The sequence below is a fragment of the Gymnodraco acuticeps genome, unplaced genomic scaffold, assembly GCF_902827175.1.
Source record: "Gymnodraco acuticeps unplaced genomic scaffold, fGymAcu1.1, whole genome shotgun sequence".
Taxonomy (NCBI): domain Eukaryota; kingdom Metazoa; phylum Chordata; class Actinopteri; order Perciformes; family Bathydraconidae; genus Gymnodraco; species Gymnodraco acuticeps.
The window spans coordinates 454,875-474,166 of record NW_022990825.1 but is presented as its reverse complement, the minus strand read 5'-3'; the positions used below and the strand labels follow the sequence as shown (position 1 = coordinate 474,166).

The window sequence follows — 19,292 nt, the reverse complement described above, 5'->3', positions numbered from 1 at the left end:
CAAAATGACAAGGACAAAGCCAATACACTAAATTCCTTCTTTGCTAGTGTGTTCACAAAGGAGGATACCTCATCAATACCAGACTTCCAGGACAGACCATTTAATACTACACTAAATCAATTGGACTTCACATCAAAGGACATCCATAAAAAACTATCGAACTTAGATGCCTCAAAAGCATCAGGACCGGATGGCATATATCCCAGGATTCTCAAAGAACTGTGTGACGAACTAGATAAACCCTTACTTACTATATAAACAAAATCGCTTGATGAAGGTGTGGTACCACAGCCTTGGAAGGATGGTCATGTAACTCCTATTTTCAAAAAAGGTGACCGAAGAAATCCTGGAAACTATAGGCCTGTCAGCCTTACAGCAGTAGTATGCAAACTCCTTGAATCCTTGGTGCGTGATGCCGTCATAGAACATCTTGACTCAAACAACCTATTATCAGACCGCCAACACGGCTTCGTCAAGGGCAGATCCTGTTCAACCCAACTCCTGGCCTGCCTTGACATATGGTCTCGTACCCTGGACGAGAGAGGAAGTCTCGATGCCATTTATTTTGATTTCCAGAAAGCATTTGATACTGTACCTCACAAAAGATTACTGAAGAAGCTCTATGGGTATGGTATCCGTGGAGACATACTCACCTGGATCTCAGACTTTCTCAAAAACAGGCCACAGAGAGTCTTTGTTAACGGGAAACCATCTGGATGGTGCCCAGTTCTCAGTGGAATTCCACAAGGTAGTGTCCTGGGTCCTGCACTGTTTGTCCTCTATATCAACGACCTACCCGATAATGTGAGCTCCATGGTCCAGATGTTTGCAGATGATACTAAAGTCTTCAAGGAAATTAAGTGTAAAGAGGATGCAGAAAAACTCCAATCAGATCTCAGATAAATGCAAAGATGGTCCGAGTGTTGGCAGCTCAAATTCAATGCAGCAAAGTGCAAAGTAATGCACTTAGGTTTTCTGAATCAAAAATATGAGTATATAATATGGGTGATAATTCAAACACTATAAACCTATCCGAGACTCAGAATGAAAAGGACCTTGGTGTGAATGTTGACAATACCCTGACATTTAGTGACCATATCCGTCGGGCAAGTAACAAAGCGAATGGTATCCTAGCAATGATCCGCAGATCATACACTTATTTGGACTCTGACGTAGTACGTAGTTTATACATCTCTCTTGTACGGCCACTCCTCGAGTATGGGAATGTCGCTTGGTCCCCATGTACAAAAAGGATGCTGAGCTCATCGAGAAAATACAGAAAAGGGCAACGAAGCTGGTTCCAGGACCTACCATATCAAGAATGACTGCAAAGTCTTAAAATCCCGAGTATGTATTATAGAAGGGCGAGGGGAGATATGATCGAAGTTTTCAAATATCTCCACAACATCTACAAAACATCATGCCCACTACAACGGGATTATAACACCAGGACTCGTGGACACTGCCTCAAGTTGAAGAAACAGTACTCAAGACTGGCTATCCGCCGCAACTTTTTCAGCCTGCGTGTGGTTGACTTGTGGAATGATCTGCCAGAAAGCGTTGTCACATCCAAGACGGTTAACTGTCTCAAATCCCGCCTCGACCATTACTGGTCAAACATCACCTTCACTTTGGACTATGTGACTGTTGCCAGCATCCATAGTAAATAAAGAATCAGTGATCTACTTATTTATTTATGAGCAACTAAAAGGCCTTAGGCCTATTACAGCCGTATCCTATTGATTGATTGATTGATTGATTGATTGATTGATTGAATGTATACAAGCTTACATCTCATATGAGAATATCAAATATCTTTCTTGGTTTGTGCAATTTACCGGTAAATGTTTGTACAGTATGGAACTATTTGACCACAGATATCTAAAAATAAAAATAAACTCACATAACCAGAAACAAACTCAGATTTAATATGAACCATTTATTTTGCCATGTAACAATGACACAGTTACACAATTCAAAAGTAATTTACTTTGTGTTGTGGAAATAATTATCATAAGACGCCAATTAGTAACATACAGGACAAACCTTGATGTCTGTTTACCTTCTTTAAGGACACAGGCGGCTTAGCCAATAATGTTATTGTTCCCATTCTGTGACCGGTCAATACTGGGATACAGATGGTCTGTGTTGTGGGTACACTGGGACACTTCCTTCTCTGTATTTGTGGACTCCAAGGTAAAATCTTCGAGGTCATAGGTGTCCGAGGCAAGTAGCTCTGTGTTCCCACACTGTTTAGGCTATCTCCTCAAAATATGTTGTTTACTCTCTGCGAAACCAGTTAGATGGGCTGGCAAGAGAGAGGCTCTCCAGAATTGACGTGGCAACTCTACCGTGAAGTCAGAACCTCTGACTCTTGGACTTGTGATGTGAATCCTCCGGCCGTTAACTCCAAATAAACCATCATGTGTTTGACATCAAAGCTACTGCTCTTCCCGTGTCTCCTTCCTGAGTCGGTGACTCCCACTGCATAGCTACACAGAAGTTTCCATTACAAATTGGCGTTGTCGGCAGGATGCCAACAGATCTTCAGATTGTGGTAAGTGTGATTTTCAAATCTACATTTGGACATTGCCTTATCAGAATCTGTGATTGACGGTATCCTAAAATTACCTGTGAAACTGATCGGCTGCGTTTCCTTTTGGTTAATGAACATTTGGGGATGATAAACCCAGGGAATCAGTGTCTGGGGACTCAGTCCTGGCTTATTTCCTCTGTGTGTGCTGCTCGGGACGGAAGTGCCATACAGGCATACACAGCTCATGTTTAGAGATACCTTAAGGAAAGGGCATCAGTGAAGTGGAGCTTCTGTGTGAATTGAAAGCAATGTAAAAGATTTGTATTGGACAAATCGCCGGAGTTTGGGGGTCTTAGTGGCTAAGCACAGCAGTTGAAAATAAGCAGCCAAAGATATTTGCTGCTATCACCTCTCTGTAAAAACACGGCTCCAGCTGCAGCCTTGCGTGTGTGTGTAAAACCTCACTGCGTGTGTGTGGGGCTGGAGCAGTGCAGGCTGAGAGGGAGAAAGTCACAGCTTATTGCCTATAGGTTTTAACTCACGGCACCGCCGTCCTTCAAACGGGACGGTCTAAAAGCACTCGTTGTTTAGGACCGCTTTTCTCATGGTTAGACGGGCCAGCGCGAGGTGCGTGCATCACCCGATGCGCTACGGCTCTCTGGAGCAGGTGGCGGTCAGGAGTGCATACATACAATTATAGGCTAATTGATCAGAGGTGTGTAGTGGCAAGCAAGCATAGGCAAACTGTGTTTCACCTTGAGGTGAACTCGATGGCGAGTAGATATAGGCTGGTCGTACGGACTACAGTCAACTGAGCTGTTGTTTGGAGAGAAAGGGCAGGGAAAAGTCTGTGGGCTCCGATCGGGGGGGCACAGCGCCACTAGAAACAAATAGCCTAGTGGTTGTCGCAAGAGGATAAGCTAGTTATCGTTCTTGGACGGCTTTCAGGCACCGATAAATCACTTGTATACAAGGGTGAGGCGTGAGAAGACGCCGCACTGGAGAGAATTCCCCACCCCCTCTAAGATCTCTAAAATCCGGACTAAATTGAGCTGAAGAGCTTTGCTGTCGCGCTGGTGTTTATTAAGAGTTCATGTTTTGTTTGTCTGATTGTTTGTATGGGGGTCTATATTGGTTTGTCCCGCCGTCTTGTGTATGTTTTGTAACAATAATGAATCAGTCCATAGACAGGGTAAAATGAACTAAACTTTAATTATCTCACCAAAAGTAAATGACCTGAGAAAAATAAAAAGTGTTTTTATGTCCTGCCTCTGAGTGCAGGGGAAAATGTAAACAAGAAGCACACTGTTCAGGGTGAGCGCTAGGTGTAAGAAGAAAATAAGATTATATTGCTTTAAGAATCCATTCTTAAATGGTATTGCTGGTATGTTAAGATATCTTTGTGACCTTGTATAAACCCTATGCCCCGTCCTGCGCCCCGAGACCCTCAGAGACCTGCCTGAGGAGATCAGGGTTGCAAAATCTGGTTTTAGGTCAATGTTGTATTATTTGTTTCATTTATTCTTAATCTATGTATTGTATAGTAATAATGAATAAAAACGTAATGTATTGAACACATTCCGAAACAAAGCAGATAAGACAGAACTAGACTCAGACATAATACTAATTGTTGTTGAAACCTTTTGCGCTGTTGCAGCAAAATGGAAACTGTGTTAATTATTCTGTTCCAACTGGCCACTGGAATCAGGTAATTAATATAAGTTGAAGTTCAATTACAGTTTTAAAAATAGTTTAACATTATTTATTAAACTGCTTGAAAATATTTCTAGTATCAACCAATTGGTCTCTATAGACATTACTAAAATTAAAATAGTTGTTAAACTACTGACAAGTTTTCTGAAACCGAGCTTATGAACAACAGAGTAAAGGTCGCTGGTTAAGCCAGGATCAATATATTTGTTGAAGTTTTTATTGTGTGCATAATAAATGTGTTAAATTAATTGAGCAATTCTTTAAAAGTATAATGTTGCAATTTCTTTAAAATAAGTAATTACAGTTAAAAAATAGGTGTTGTTTTCCAAGGGCCTCTCTTTCACAGGCACTTTGAATCATAACACTTCCAAGTCCTACAGAGATCAGTATCACTTTGTGTTGCAAGCCAAATCCAGGGGTTCTACTCGAGCCCAATTTTAAATACCATAAAGAAAAGTATTGAACCCAGCTCGAGCTAAATGTCAAATGTATTTAATTAATGTGCAAGTGTTTTGATTTATTTAAAATGTTCCAGTCTAGCTTCCTTCGAGTTTAATATAAACAACAGATTGGTTCTCATAACATTCTCACTGCTGTACTGTCCCAAATGTTTTAAACCTTGGGCAGATAAGCACACACACACACACACTTTGGATGAGTAATCACTTCATCCAAATTGTAAATTGTTGCCTTCTTTAAAGTTATTAGTAATTCAAGATTAATTATTAAATTAAATTAGGTACATAACAATAAACAAAATAACTTTGACTTGATCATTTTGTTCACAACATTAGACCTTGTCCTCTAATCTCTACTAGAATAAGATAAGTGTGCATGTTTGGGTGTGGAACACTCCTGTAATGTACCTAATCTTCTTATCCTTTTCATTACAGAGCTGGGGAAATGGTGTATTGCTTAGATTCGGATCCGTGGAAGTCCAATTTTGACTGACTTTAGTTCTAATGTTAATTTGATTTCAACCCATAAGTAATTATTTAGATTAACTCAACATTTCACATGATGATGGATTAGTGCTCCACATTTTTCCCACTAATTTGTTGTGCAATTAGGCCAATGGTAAAGAGAGACATTGATGACCTTGTGTCCCTTTTGTTGGTACGTGGTTCCATTCTGTCTATGGCCTTGGACGATTTCACTAAGAGTCACCCAGTTCTGACAGTTCTGAGTGCAGTCACAGAGATGCTATGGCTGCTCTACATGAAATGACATTAATGGTCTGGTCTGAGAATGGACACCATTACCTGCTTCCAGAGACAATGCCGCTCCTCAAACTGAACAATACTGTCTCACGTGGGCCACTCCCCCCACCAAGCCATGAACTGAAAGAACACCTGGAAGCCTCCCGGTCACACCAGCACCAACCCTTGGGTCAGTCAGATGGGACTAACGGCTTAACTTAGGGCATTTGGTTCAGAAATATGACTCTCGTTACCGCAGAGTGGGTTGTTTTTTTAAGGCTATTCATACTGCTATGCAGAGGATGCCTGTAGGTTGGCAAGCTGTTAAAAGCCCCTACTATTTTTAAAAATAGGCCTAAATGTCAGGGGCCTCTGAATGTCTAGTTCTACATGTATTCACATTATATGGACAATGTTTCCACCTGGTGAAACTAAAGGCTGCACGGTACTCAGGCTACAATACGACCATTCTGTTCTGCTCTAACGATTCAATTGATAGATTCTACATCAAAACAATTAGCTTTTATTGTTTCCAATGATAACGTCATTTTAAGAGAAGGAATGCAAACCAGTTTTCAAATGTAAGGCTTTGAATGTGTTTGACATTTCTCAGTAAAAACACCCTCAGACACTCACTATCATTTATGCTATGCCTTCAGTAGTGACTCAGATGTTAGGGGGAAGAAGCTTTTCCTCCCAAATCAGATATGCTTTGTTTTTTTAACAAAGGTATGCATTTCCTGCATAATATATGTTTCTCACAATTGGTTTTTTTGTAAGCTGCACACAGGTGATACTGAGTCTTCTCGAGTAATAGATTACACCATGCTTAAATAGACTTCTAAGTTATTATTTCATATGAGACATATGTAAGAAAAGGGAGGGAAGAGTCAATTATATTGAGTAATTGATTTTATATTGGAACATTTATTTCTCAAACCTGTTTTATGGAAGAGGAAAATATTTCTGATAAACTAATGTGTTATCAAACGGTAAATGGTGAATTAATATAACATTTAGAATCATTGAGAAGGGGTGATATCCACAGGGACTAGCTCACCTTTAAATTACAATAACATTTCTCTACTTTGGACTGATGAGTATATGATTCTTGCATGTTAAATGACTAACACAAACCTTACATTTATGCATGTGCATGTCTCAGGAAGGCTCCCAAATAATTCTGAGGGGCCTATCCTATTTTTGTATTTAAATGATAATGTGCTAATCCATTACCTTGAGTTGTCTGCACTCAGGAAAACATCCCTATCAAGTGTTAACCCAATAACTACAGTAGGACAGCTCTGAAGGCCAAGGGTCAGAGAGAGAGCTACGTGGGTCCACGCCAGCCACTGCAAGGTCCTAGTCACCAACAGTGCTTGAATTGGAATGAAAAAGGTGCCAGTACTCTAAAATCAGCAACTTTTTCAAGTCAATTTTATATATACAGCCCACAAACAAGAATTTGGCTACTATAATGCTGGTGGGTTTGTCTCTTTACTACTGTATATTTTAGAAAGGTTCACTGTACTTAACATTTTTTATGATAGGCAGCGGATATGGCTAAAGCTCAGTAAGGTCAATATTAACTGAAAATATAGCAATCAAAGTCTAGATCTTCTGCTGAAGACACATGAAGCAGAGACCTTTCAGGTGAGAGCCCCTCTGGTGGTGTTCAACATTAATGACAAGGAAACAAAGCTCTGGTCAGAAGCATTTTTTATAAAAAGCTTTAACAAAATTAAGTATTTCTGTACATTTTGAATGCAATCTAACTTTCCAACTCAGAAAACGAAAAACGAAAAAGTGCCAAAAGTCTTCTCACATGGCTGAGCTGCTTTGCAATATACTTCACCACTGAAGAATACAAATATGTATAAAGTAAACTATGATGCAATCTAACTTTCCAACTCAGAAAAATGATAAAGAGCATGAACAAAGAACATGTAAAAACAAATGCAAAATTTGCACAATCTAAAATGAGAAACTGTAACTGCAAGTAACAAAGTCTGAGCCATGGTAAAGAGTTACATTGAACACCAAGCTGATCAGATAACTCCCTGGTTGGTCTGAAGTCCTTCTATCTCCAGGATCTGTACAAATCGGCACATTATGCCAAAAGTCTTCTCACTGGGTGAGCTGCTTTGCAATATACTTCACATTGTTAGAAAAGGCTCCAGAAGGCCTTGGGGACATCAGTATCAGGGGCTGGAGCTGGACAGGCTCTTTCATCAGCACTTCTCCTTCCCTTTGCCAGCCAGGACCTCACATACTGTTCCGGATTGAACTGTCCTAGTGATGGTCCATTACATTTAATGAAAACCAGGCTGGACAGTCGGCTGACAGAGAGAGCATTCCTTTTTGCAGTAAGGATATCGTTCATGCAGCTGAATGCCCGCTCACACTCACTAGTGGAGACAGCGATGGTTCGGACTGCTTTCAGTAGAGGCTCCATGGCAGCAGGTGTACGGGATGCCCTGGTTTCCTTGTATTCGCGAAAGCCCTGAACAGTCTCTCTTCTGTCCACTTTCAGCACTTCGCACAAACGTAGCACCTCTACGTCCCCATACTGTACGTCTAACTCCTCTTCAGGCCAACTTCCAGGATGGATAACTTTCATGTCCTGGATTAGCTGATTGTCCCGGGCCTCCCGGCCATGTAATGGGATTTCTCTTGTGCTGACATGAGAGGAGGTTGTGGAAGTCATTCTGTGTCTCAGATTCTCTACCATACTGCGGAAAAACTGACCTGCATGAATCTGTACAAGCCTGCCATTCTCACGCAGGGCAACACCCTTGAAGGACTTCTCAGCTAGAGCTGTATGAACTGTAGTCATGTGTGGGCCAGGCATGGTGACCATGGATTCAAAAACTCGTATTTCTCGAGTTAAGAGCCTATCTGCTGTAGGCAGTGTCATCTCTCTTTTTTGGAGTTGCCGAGAGAGGTCGCTGAGCTCTGTGAGCGCATCGTACATCAGTCCCAGATTGCTGACAAACGTTGCAGATGTGAGCACATCATCCAGGCCCTTGTACTTTGCTCTGTCTCTGGAATCCCTGCTCGTGTCGTTTGCAGCATTTGTGAAGTGATCATGAAGCACTCGGTAGTTTTCCCAGACTGCTCTGACGCTCCTTTCACTTGAAGCCACCCAGCGGATGGACAAAACACGCCCTATCACCAGGAGACGCTGTCCGACTGCTTGCGCACACTGCGCTAACTGCCTCTGATTTTTGGGGGAGGCATGGAACAAGGAATAGAGTTTGTCAAAAAATATCTGGAAATGATTGAGCCCTGAGACCTCCTTGACCACATCCCCAACTGCCAGCTCTAGACGATGATTGGAGCAGTGCCACACAACAGGCTTGGGAATTTACTACACAACTGGGTAGCAACGCCTGTTCTCTTCCCTAGCATGACTGAAGCCCCATCACATGCAAAAGAAACGAAACACTGACCTAAAAAGTCCTCGTTAAAATCTCTTCCAAGACACTCCATTAACGCCTTTGTGATGTCATCAGCCGTTGTTCCATCCAACTCGATCAGCTCCCAAAAAAACGTTTCGGGCTCAGCATCAGCTAATGCTGAGCGTAGACACACAACAAGCACCGTTTTAACCACTAATAGTGGTAGATTCATCGACCAAAACACAGAGTTTCTTTGGTTTTCTGTAATGTCTTTTGCCATTTTTTTCTTCAGCTCATGAGCTATGTGGTCGATGATTTCGCCACAGGTTTTATTGGAGTGCAAAACCCTGCCCACGTTCAGCCCATTCAGTTTCTGTACATTCAAATCAATTGGCATGTCTGTGAATGGCCGGCTATGTTTGCCAATTTTATATGCCGTTCGAAAAACTCTGATAGTGGTGTCTAATTCAGATTATTCATAGACTGCACTTGATGTTGAATAGTTTCACGTGAAGCAGATGTAAGGATGTCAGCAGCTTTTACATGGGCTTGTGATTCTTTATGTTCTTTGATTTTTTTTCTCAGGCTAGCTTGTTGTTTGCCCTTGTCAACACCGAAATGAGACACTGCACACTCACCCCATTCAGTTGACAGTTTCAGTCCTTGTCCAGTGTGTATTCCCAAAGATTTGACATCTCTGCATATCCGACATCCTAGCTTCTTATCTTTAAGAAGGAGCCATGCATTGGTCTTGCAAAAATATTGCACCTGGTCCGTTGTCCAGCAGTCAGGTGCATCGCTTTGCCCGGTGTTGGTGGTGGCAGTTGCGCCAGCAGCAGCTAACGTTAGAGGCTCTGGAGGAGGCGGCGGAGCTAGTGCTAATGCTAATGCACTAGAACTTGGAGCAGGAGGATCAACCAAAGAAAGCTCCCCATCAGACACAATTTCCAACACAGGCACAGCATTCTCTGTATTTGAAGTTTCTTCCGGCGACAACCGCTGTCTTTTTGCACTTTTATTAATCCACGCTAACATTTTAGAAATGCTAATTTGTGACGTGACTTGCTTTCCTTCTCTCGGGGGCGTGCCTGCTCTGTTCTATCACTCTACATAGCCACCCACTGGGTGGGAGTTGCACTGCATAAACACAACACACGTGCATCTAGGTATGTAAATTGTAAAGCATTAAAACATGGTTTTACTAACAGTTTTCCGTATGTTGTTACTTCGGCATTATTATTATTATTATTATTTTGAAACGTGTATTACTATTAAATCACGGTCAAATAGGTTAATTTTGACATAGTCGTTTCCACCACAGTATTTACATGGAGAAGATAAGCCCCGCCCCCTCTCCAGCACGTTCTGTTTGAATGACAGGAGTAAACAGCTGACAGCCGCTGTGAAACTCCAGCGGTTAGAGCGATGAGAATGTCCGTTCGGCACCTCATGACGCATCTACTGAGTACCGGGCGGCTGTATATATATATGGATGTATAATAAGAACGGCGGGAGAGTGTTGAGTACTGGCACGGTGCATGAGTACCGGAGTACCGCCAGCATGCCGGTACTGAGCAAGAAGTGCCGGTACTCCATGGGTCAGAACCAGAAGTGCCGGTACTGCGTACCGGTGAGTACCGGCCCAATTCCAGCACTGGTCACCAACAAAAGTAGATGACAACAAGTGATGTGTCCTAATCACCAACAAAAGTAGATGACAACAAGTGATGTGTCCTAATCACCAACTTGCACCACACTTGCACTACATACACCAAAACACACTACACACAAGGTATCACGAGCGAGTGCCAGCTGAGCGGTTCCATATGCCCTCTGGTTCCTCGTTTGTGTTACCGGTGTGCGGAGTCTGACTGTCCGTGTCACAAAATCGACCGAAGGAATACACACACACACCCCATGGAGCATTCCCACCTCGTGATGACGGCTCGCCTGGGACAACGCAACCGTGAGCAATACAACTGGCCTGGCCCAGTGATGTGGGGTTTAGCTCGCCACAAGATTACGTTTGGTTGTGCGGCGACAAGCTCTATCAAGTTCTGGCTCCCCTCTGGATAGGTACATGCACTCTAGTGGATTTGAGTCCAGCAATCAGGCTTAACAACACTACTCTTTAATGTATTATCCATGCACAATGATGTTTCAAGTACTGGATTAATTTCAGTTTTGGCCCAAAACAAATATTTATAATATTTCATATAACAATTATGTAGCATATTTGATCCTCAAATTAGAGAAGTATAATTTAAAGAAATAGATATTCTCAACATTAGATAAACACAGAAGAATCCTTTCCAAGTACCATAAGTAGCTCAGGTAAGTATGGCTAATAGGAATACTTGATAGACTTAATTTGGTACAGATCAGTGGTAGCATTTACAAATGTAATAATTCAAGGTTTAAAAATGTTTAATCCTTCCTTTCCAGGTTTTTACAAAAGTCTTTGAATATTTGCCTAACTTTTCCTTTTCAGATTTTGAACAATGTACTTGACTAAAATGAATGTATTGATTTCACTAAGTGCCTTACTCTTGACTAAAGCGTATTTAAGTAAACGTAAAAGTAATCCTAAAATTGAGGACACTGCACTTTTGCAGATTACAGATTGATCAAATCACCAGTGTGAATTCTATACTCTAACTGTACATTTGTAGCTGGATCTCTTACGATCCTGAGTTTTAACATGCTTTTGACTAGTGATTGCCTTGAAGTAAATCTTTAAAGCGGCAAGCTGGTTTTGATTTGATAGTTTGATGAATGAAATTAACTAATGGTAAATGATCAAATATATTAGTTTAAAAACAAATATTTAGCCATTGTGCACCTGTGTTTTATGTGTGTTCATTATTATGCTTTTGACAAAAGATGATCAAACACTGATGAGAGATGATTTTTTCTATTATGATTGGCTGTATCAATCATTGTGATTGAATGTTTCAATCTTATTCTACTTTGTGATGTAATTAATGTAAGGTGAGACCACACTCGAATCTGGAGACGCCTATTGAGTTAATTATTGACCAAATTATTATTAGACTAATGTTTTTAGGTTATCATAAATGATAAAAAGAGAGGACTGTTGTGGAAATAATTATCATAAGACGCCAATTAGTAACATACAGGACAAACCTTGATGTCTGTTTACCTTCTTTAAGGACACAGGCGGCTTAGCCAATAATGTTATTGTTCCCATTCTGTGACCGGTCAATACTGGGATACAGATGGTCTGTGTTGTGGGTACACTGGGACACTTCCTTCTCTGTATTTGTGGACTCCAAGGTAAAATCTTCGAGGTCATAGGTGTCCGAGGCAAGTAGCTCTGTGTTCCCACACTGTTTAGGCTATCTCCTCAAAATATGTTGTTTACTCTCTGCGAAACCAGTTAGATGGGCTGGCAAGAGAGAGGCTCTCCAGAATTGACGTGGCAACTCTACCGTGAAGTCAGAACCTCTGACTCTTGGACTTGTGATGTGAATCCTCCGGCCGTTAACTCCAAATAAACCATCATGTGTTTGACATCAAAGCTACTGCTCTTCCCGTGTCTCCTTCCTGAGTCGGTGACTCCCACTGCATAGCTACACAGAAGTTTCCGCTACACTTTGTATCACATGTAGTCAGCCAGGTTTGGACTGGTTTGGGGTTGATGATTTTACTGATTGTAATTTGAGAAGGATCCCAGACACAATCCTCCTCCAAACCGCTCTTCACCATCCCACTGTTGGGGGGCACCCAGGCGGTGTCGAAGCCGTGGTCGTGCCAGGTCTTCCGCTGGGGATGGTATTGGTGATTAATGGCGATCACTCTCCCTACGTTAACCACAACCTTAATGACGACCTTGTCATGCTCTGGGTGACCAATGGGATAACGGCTAGCTTTCAGCAGGTCTCTGCTGAGGTAGACGCCGCGGCCGAGCATCCCGCCTGTAGACTGGCGAAAACCTGTCGCCTGGATTGATTGAGCAATGGCCCTGGTAGTGCCATGGTACATGACATACTTTCCATTATCACCTGGCGCAGAGAGCCCAAGTCGGCCAACCCCAGGCAGCATTTCAGTCATCTTCAGCCCAGCTGTACTGCATGTTGGTGTCAGTATCACTGCAGGAAAGAGGAATATTAGCGACTTCAGAAGGACTCCATATGGCAAAACTAAACATCATTGCAAAATGATTTAAAACAGAAACTAAACAAGACGTTAAGAAATCATTAAACAACACATTTTAAGCCCCGGAAGAGTCTGAAAAAGTGATTGCATTCTTTATAATACCACCCATGGGGCAACACCTCTCTTACAAAAAGTACAAAGTCTGATCGTATAGAAATCTATGAAACATATTCAGAATCACAATACCTTTATTAGTCCCACAGAGGGGAAATGTACATAGTTACAGCAGATAAAGAGCCACAGACAGCATAATGTTACTGTGACGAAGGTAACTTTGTCACTGATGGCTTCGGGCCTTGCATATGTGCACATGTTTATACAGTTTATATTATTTATTGATGTAGTGTTTAATGTATTTTATTTTGAAATGTGTTCCCCTTTCCCCATGTCTGTTGCCATTGATTGTGTGCACCTGGTGCTCTGTGGTGTCTCCTCCCCCCTCACCTGTGTCCTGTTGGGTTGATTGGGTTGGGCATTAGATCCTTGTGGCTGCAGGCTGTGGTCAGGGAGAAACAGCAGGATTGAGGCTGTGTGTCATGTGTTCCTGACTTAATAAATGCCCACACCGGGTTGTATTTTGGACGTTCTGCCTCTGCCTCCTTGCTTGGTCTGGCCGCTCAATTGTCAGCTTCACAGTTACATTAACTTATGACACAGTGGTAGTTATTTTTTTAAACCAATATTAACAAATTGCTTTACATACAATAGGCCTACAACTCATATGCAACACCCAGTAAAAAAAAGTATAAACAAAAATGCAATTAATAACAGATTTACAGATCCTAAATGTGCGTAGAATGATTCACTTAATGGTTGCAGAAGTATAAACTCATTTAGCAAGAGTAATATCCTCAGGCAATTTGTTCCAAAATTAACAAGGAATTGTAGCATAATGACAGGCTTAAAATAAACTTACCTTCTGACAAATAATCTACTGCTTCTCACTTAATCTTCTTGTTTTGATAAACTTTACTGTATTTTAATGTAAATGTACCAAAAAACAAAGAGTGTGTTCACGTACCTTCCCTTTGTTCCACCAAGAGTGAAGGCTGTGAGCTCACTCTGCCTTTTATAACCACCTTCAAGTTTTCGGAGGAAACTTCATAAAAGTGCATTTAAATTTAACTTTCATTTTACCACTTGCACTTTTTCAAAGTTTGATTTCAATGATGTTTTACATTGTGGGTGTGGTCCACACAGCAGTGCCTGCCAATGACGTGGGAATTTAAGGCGGTATCTGCAGATGTATGCGCGGGAGTTAAGGGACTTTCCATGGTCTCTTTTAACACAGGATGATTTGACACTCATGTCCGGGGCAGATAAGTTCCATAACAGTAAAAACAAAGAATAGGAAACTGGTTTGGCATGTGGCAACATTCTCCAGAACCACAATTATATGAGCTCAGGTTTTCATTGTGCTTATACACCTGCTCATCAAAAGAGCTACTGTGGTCCAGTTTAAATGAAAGTTAAACTACATTTTGTAGAAATTAAAGAAACCAAGGTTGTAAAACGGAGGCAGGCTGAGTGAGCCTCCTTCTGCTGTCCAAATAATCACAGGAAGCATTTCAAGTGCATTCCACAAATATGTCCCAACATGTTTTCAGCGTCACAACAAGAAAAATAATAAATAATAATGACTAATTTTTACACTCTTCTCTTTTACAATAGCCATCTGCCATTTTCTAGACAAGACACTGTATTTTGTCCCTAGTAATACATATTTCTAAGTTTATTGCTAGTAAGATATAAATAAAAAACCCAATGCATGTGAGCTTATATCTCATGAGAATATCAAATATCTTTCTTGGTTTGCACAACTTACCGGTAAATGTTACATATATCTCAATATAAATCTAAACCAAACTCAGATTTAATATGAACCATTTATTTTTCCATGTAACAATGACAGTTACAAAATGCTAAAGTCATTTACTTTGTATCAAAAGTTTTAAACATAACAAATACATGGGTTACAGCTCATAGGGCTCACATGTAGCCACGTGCACCGGTTGGTACTGGTTTGGGGTCGATGATTTTACTGATTGTAATTCGAGAAGGATCCCAGACACAATCCTCCTCCAAACCACTCTTCACCATCCCACAGTTGGGGGGCACCCAGGCGGTGTCGAAGCCGTGGTCGTGCCAGGTCATCCGCTTTGGATGGTGTTTGTCATCGATCTTGATCACTTTCCCTACTTTGACCAAACACTTAATGACAGCCTTGTCATGCTCTGGGTGACCAATGGGATAACGGCTAGCTTTCAGCAGGTCTCTGCTGAGGTAGACGCCGCGGCCGAGCATCCCGCCTGTAGACTGGCGAAAACCTGTCGCCTGGATTGATTGAGCAATGGCCTTGGTAGTGCCATGGTACATGACATACTTTCCATTATCACCTGGCGCAGAGAGCCCAAGTCGGCCAACCCCAGTCGGCACATCAAAGTCATCTTCAGCCCAGCTGTACTGCATGTTGGTGTCAGTATCACTGCAGGAAAGAGGAATATTAGCGACTTCAGAAGGATCCCATATGGCAAAACTAAACATCATTGCAAAATGATTTAAAACAGAAACTAAACAAGACGTTAAGAAATCATTAAACAACACATTTTAAGCCCCGGAAGAGTCTGAAAAAGTGATTGCATTCTTTCTAATATCACCCATGGGGCAACACCTCTCTTAGAAAAAGTACAAAGTCAGATCGTATAGAAATCTATGAAACATATTACCTTATGACACAGTAGTAGTTGTTTTTTTAAACCAATATTAACAAATTGCTTTACATACAATACAACTATATGCAACACCCAGTAAAAAAAAAGTATAAACAAAAATGCAATTAATAACAGATTGTACAGATCCTAAATGTGCGTAGAATGATTCACTTAATGGTTGCAGAAGTATAAACTCATTTAGCAAGAGTAATATCCTCAGGCAATTTGTTCCAAAATTAACAAGGAATTGTAGCATAATGACAGGCTTAAAATAAACTTACCTTCTGACAAATAATCTACTGCTTCTCACTTAATCTTCTTGTTTTGATAAACTTTACTGTATTTTAATGTAAATGTACCAAAAAACAAAGAGTGTGTTCACGTATCTTCCCTTTGTTCCACCAAGAGTGAAGGCTGTGAGCTCACTCTGCCTTTTATAACCACCTTCAAGCTTTGGGAGGAAACTTCATAAAAGTGCATTTAAATTTCACTTTCGTTTCACCTCTTGCACTTTTTTAAAGTTTGATTTGAATTATGTTTTACATTTTGGGTGTGGTCCACACAGCAGTGCCTGCCAATGACGTGGGAATTTAAGGCGGTATCTGCAGATGTAGGCGCGGGAGTTAAGGGACTTTCCATGGTCTCTTTTAACACAGGATGATTTGACACTCATGTCCGGGGCAGATAAGTTCCATAACAGTAAAAACAAAGAATAGGAAACTGGTTTGGCATGTGGCAACATTCTCCAGAACCACAATTATATGAGCTCAGGTTTTCATTGTGCTTATACACCTGCTCATCAAAAGAGCTACTGTGGTCCAGTTTAAATGAAAGTTAAACTACATTTTGTAGAAATTAAAGAAACCAAGGTTGTAAAACGGAGGCAGGCTGAGTGAGCCTCCTTCTGCTGTCCAAATAATCACAGGAAGCATTTCAAGTGCATTCCACAAATATGTCCCAACATGTTTTCAGCGTCACAACAAGAAAAATAATAAATAATAATGACTAATTTTTACACTCTTCTCTTTTACAATAGCCATCTGCCATTTTCTAGACAAGACACTGTATTTTGTCCCTAGTAATACATATTTCTAAGTTTATTGCTAGTAAGATATAAATAAAAAACCCAATGCATGTGAGCTTATATCTCATGAGAATATCAAATATCTTTCTTGGTTTGCACAACTTACCGGTAAATGTTACATATATCTCAATATAAATCTAAACCAAACTCAGATTTAATATGAACCATTTATTTTTCCATGTAACAATGACAGTTACAAAATGCTAAAGTCATTTACTTTGTATCAAAAGTTTTAAACATAACAAATACATGGGTTACAGCTCATAGGGCTCACATGTAGCCACGTGCACCGGTTGGTACTGGTTTGGGGTCGATGATTTTACTGATTGTAATTCGAGAAGGATCCCAGACACAATCCTCCTCCAAACCACTCTTCACCATCCCACAGTTGGGGGGCACCCAGGCGGTGTCGAAGCCGTGGTCGTGCCAGGTCATCCGCTTTGGATGGCGTTTGTCATCGATCTTGATCACTTTCCCTACTTTGACCAAACACTTAATGACAGCCTTGTCATGCTCTGGGTAACCAATGGGATAACGGCTAGCTTTCAGCAGGTCTCTGCTGAGGTAGACGCCGCGGCCGAGCATCCCGCCTGTAGACTGGCGAAAACCTGTCGCCTGGATTGATTGAGCAATGGCCTTGGTAGTGCCATGGTACATGACATACTTTCCATTATCACCTGGCGCAGAGAGCCCAAGTCGGCCAACCCCAGTCGGCACATCAAAGTCATCTTCAGCCCAGCTGTACTGCATGTTGGTGTCAGTATCACTGCAGGAAAGAGGAATATTAGCGACTTCAGAAGGATCCCATATGGCAAAACTAAACATCATTGCAAAATGATTTAAAACAGAAACTAAACAAGACGTTAAGAAATCATTAAACAACACATTTTAAGCCCCGGAAGAGTCTGAAAAAGTGATTGCATTCTTTCTAATATCACCCATGGGGCAACACCTCTCTTAGAAAAAGTACAAAGTCAGATCGTATAGAAATCTATGAAACATATTACCTTATGACACAGTAGTAGTTGTTTTTTTAAACCAATATTAACAAATTGCTTTACATACAATACAACTATATGCAACACCCAGTAAAAAAAAAGTATAAACAAAAATGCAATTAATAACAGATTGTACAGATCCTAAATGTGCGTAGAATGATTCACTTAATGGTTGCAGAAGTATAAACTCATTTAGCAAGAGTAATATCCTCAGGCAATTTGTTCCAAAATTAACAAGGAATTGTAGCATAATGACAGGCTTAAAATAAACTTACCTTCTGACAAATAATCTACTGCTTCTCACTTAATCTTCTTGTTTTGATAAACTTTACTGTATTTTAATGTAAATGTACCAAAAAACAAAGAGTGTGTTCACGTATCTTCCCTTTGTTCCACCAAGAGTGAAGGCTGTGAGCTCACTCTGCCTTTTATAACCACCTTCAAGCTTTGGGAGGAAACTTCATAAAAGTGCATTTAAATTTCACTTTCGTTTCACCTCTTGCACTTTTTTAAAGTTTGATTTGAATTATGTTTTACATTTTGGGTGTGGTCCACACAGCAGTGCCTGCCAATGACGTGGGAATTTAAGGCGGTATCTGCAGATGTAGGCGCGGGAGTTAAGGGACTTTCCATGGTCTCTTTTAACACAGGATGATTTGACACTCATGTCCGGGGCAGATAAGTTCCATAACAGTAAAAACAAAGAATAGGAAACTGGTTTGGCATGTGGCAACATTCTCCAGAACCACAATTATATGAGCTCAGGTTTTCATTGTGCTTATACACCTGCTCATCAAAAGAGCTACTGTGGTCCAGTTTAAATGAAAGTTAAACTACATTTTGTAGAAATTAAAGAAACCAAGGTTGTAAAACGGAGGCAGGCTGAGTGAGCCTCCTTCTGCTGTCCAAATAAACACAGGAAGCATTTCTAGTGCATTCCACAAATATGTCCCAACATGTTTTCAGCGTCACAACATTTTGGATTTCCTGTCTTTTTTTATTTTACATCAACAAAGTGAATATCTAACAAGTGATTATTAATCTCGTTTATGGTTTATTATGCTGACCCCAAGTGGCCAAACTAAATATTACTACAGCTTTAAAAATGCATTATTTTATTTTCCAACTTTGATTTAACTAAGTGTCTTTTTCAACAATATATTATAGATCTCAGATATATACAAAACATGTTTCTGAAGTGTTTGGCTTGAAATACCAAACAGATCGTCTATTGTAACATCCCATAAACTCCTCTGTTTCAGCCCTGTTCCAAAAGTGATGATTCTGCGGCTGTATCTTTAAATGCTAATGAGTTGCTGCTGGCCATGCTCCTCTGTGAGATGATTGGTTTGAAAAAACACAATGGTGGTCTAGGAGGAGATTCAGGTGATGAGGTGGACGGGTGTTACCTTGGTTAGTTTGATTTTGTAGAATACATAGGTGATCTTTAACACATGATGAAATGGCGGTA

General features: G+C 40.8%; 1 protein-coding gene across 1 annotated transcript; it reads right to left on the bottom strand.

The window, feature by feature from the left end:
• Window positions 1-1,924: 1,924 nt before the first annotated feature.
• On the bottom strand, window positions 1,925-18,277 carry gig2e (grass carp reovirus (GCRV)-induced gene 2e). Its single transcript, XM_034232862.1, has 5 exons — window positions 18,097-18,277; window positions 17,095-17,589; window positions 15,020-15,513; window positions 12,466-12,961; window positions 1,925-1,990 (listed from the first exon to the last, which is right to left on the bottom strand). Exons 2-5 carry the CDS (start codon window positions 17,571-17,573, stop codon window positions 1,987-1,989), a joined length of 1,473 nt encoding a protein of 490 aa, XP_034088753.1. The 5' UTR covers window positions 17,574-17,589; window positions 18,097-18,277; the 3' UTR covers window positions 1,925-1,986.
• Window positions 18,278-19,292: the final 1,015 nt, after the last annotated feature.

Coding starts and splice junctions, on each gene's coding strand:
- gig2e (XM_034232862.1), bottom strand. CDS start 17,573: ATGCAGTACAGCTGGGCTGAAGATGACTTTGATGTGCCGACTGGGGTT. Junction 15,514..17,094: donor GGTGCACGTGGCTACATGTG/AGCCCTATGAGC, acceptor TCTTTCCTGCAG/TGATACTGACACCAACATGC. Junction 12,962..15,019: donor CGGTGCACGTGGCTACATGT/GAGCCCTATGAG, acceptor TCTTTCCTGCAG/TGATACTGACACCAACATGC.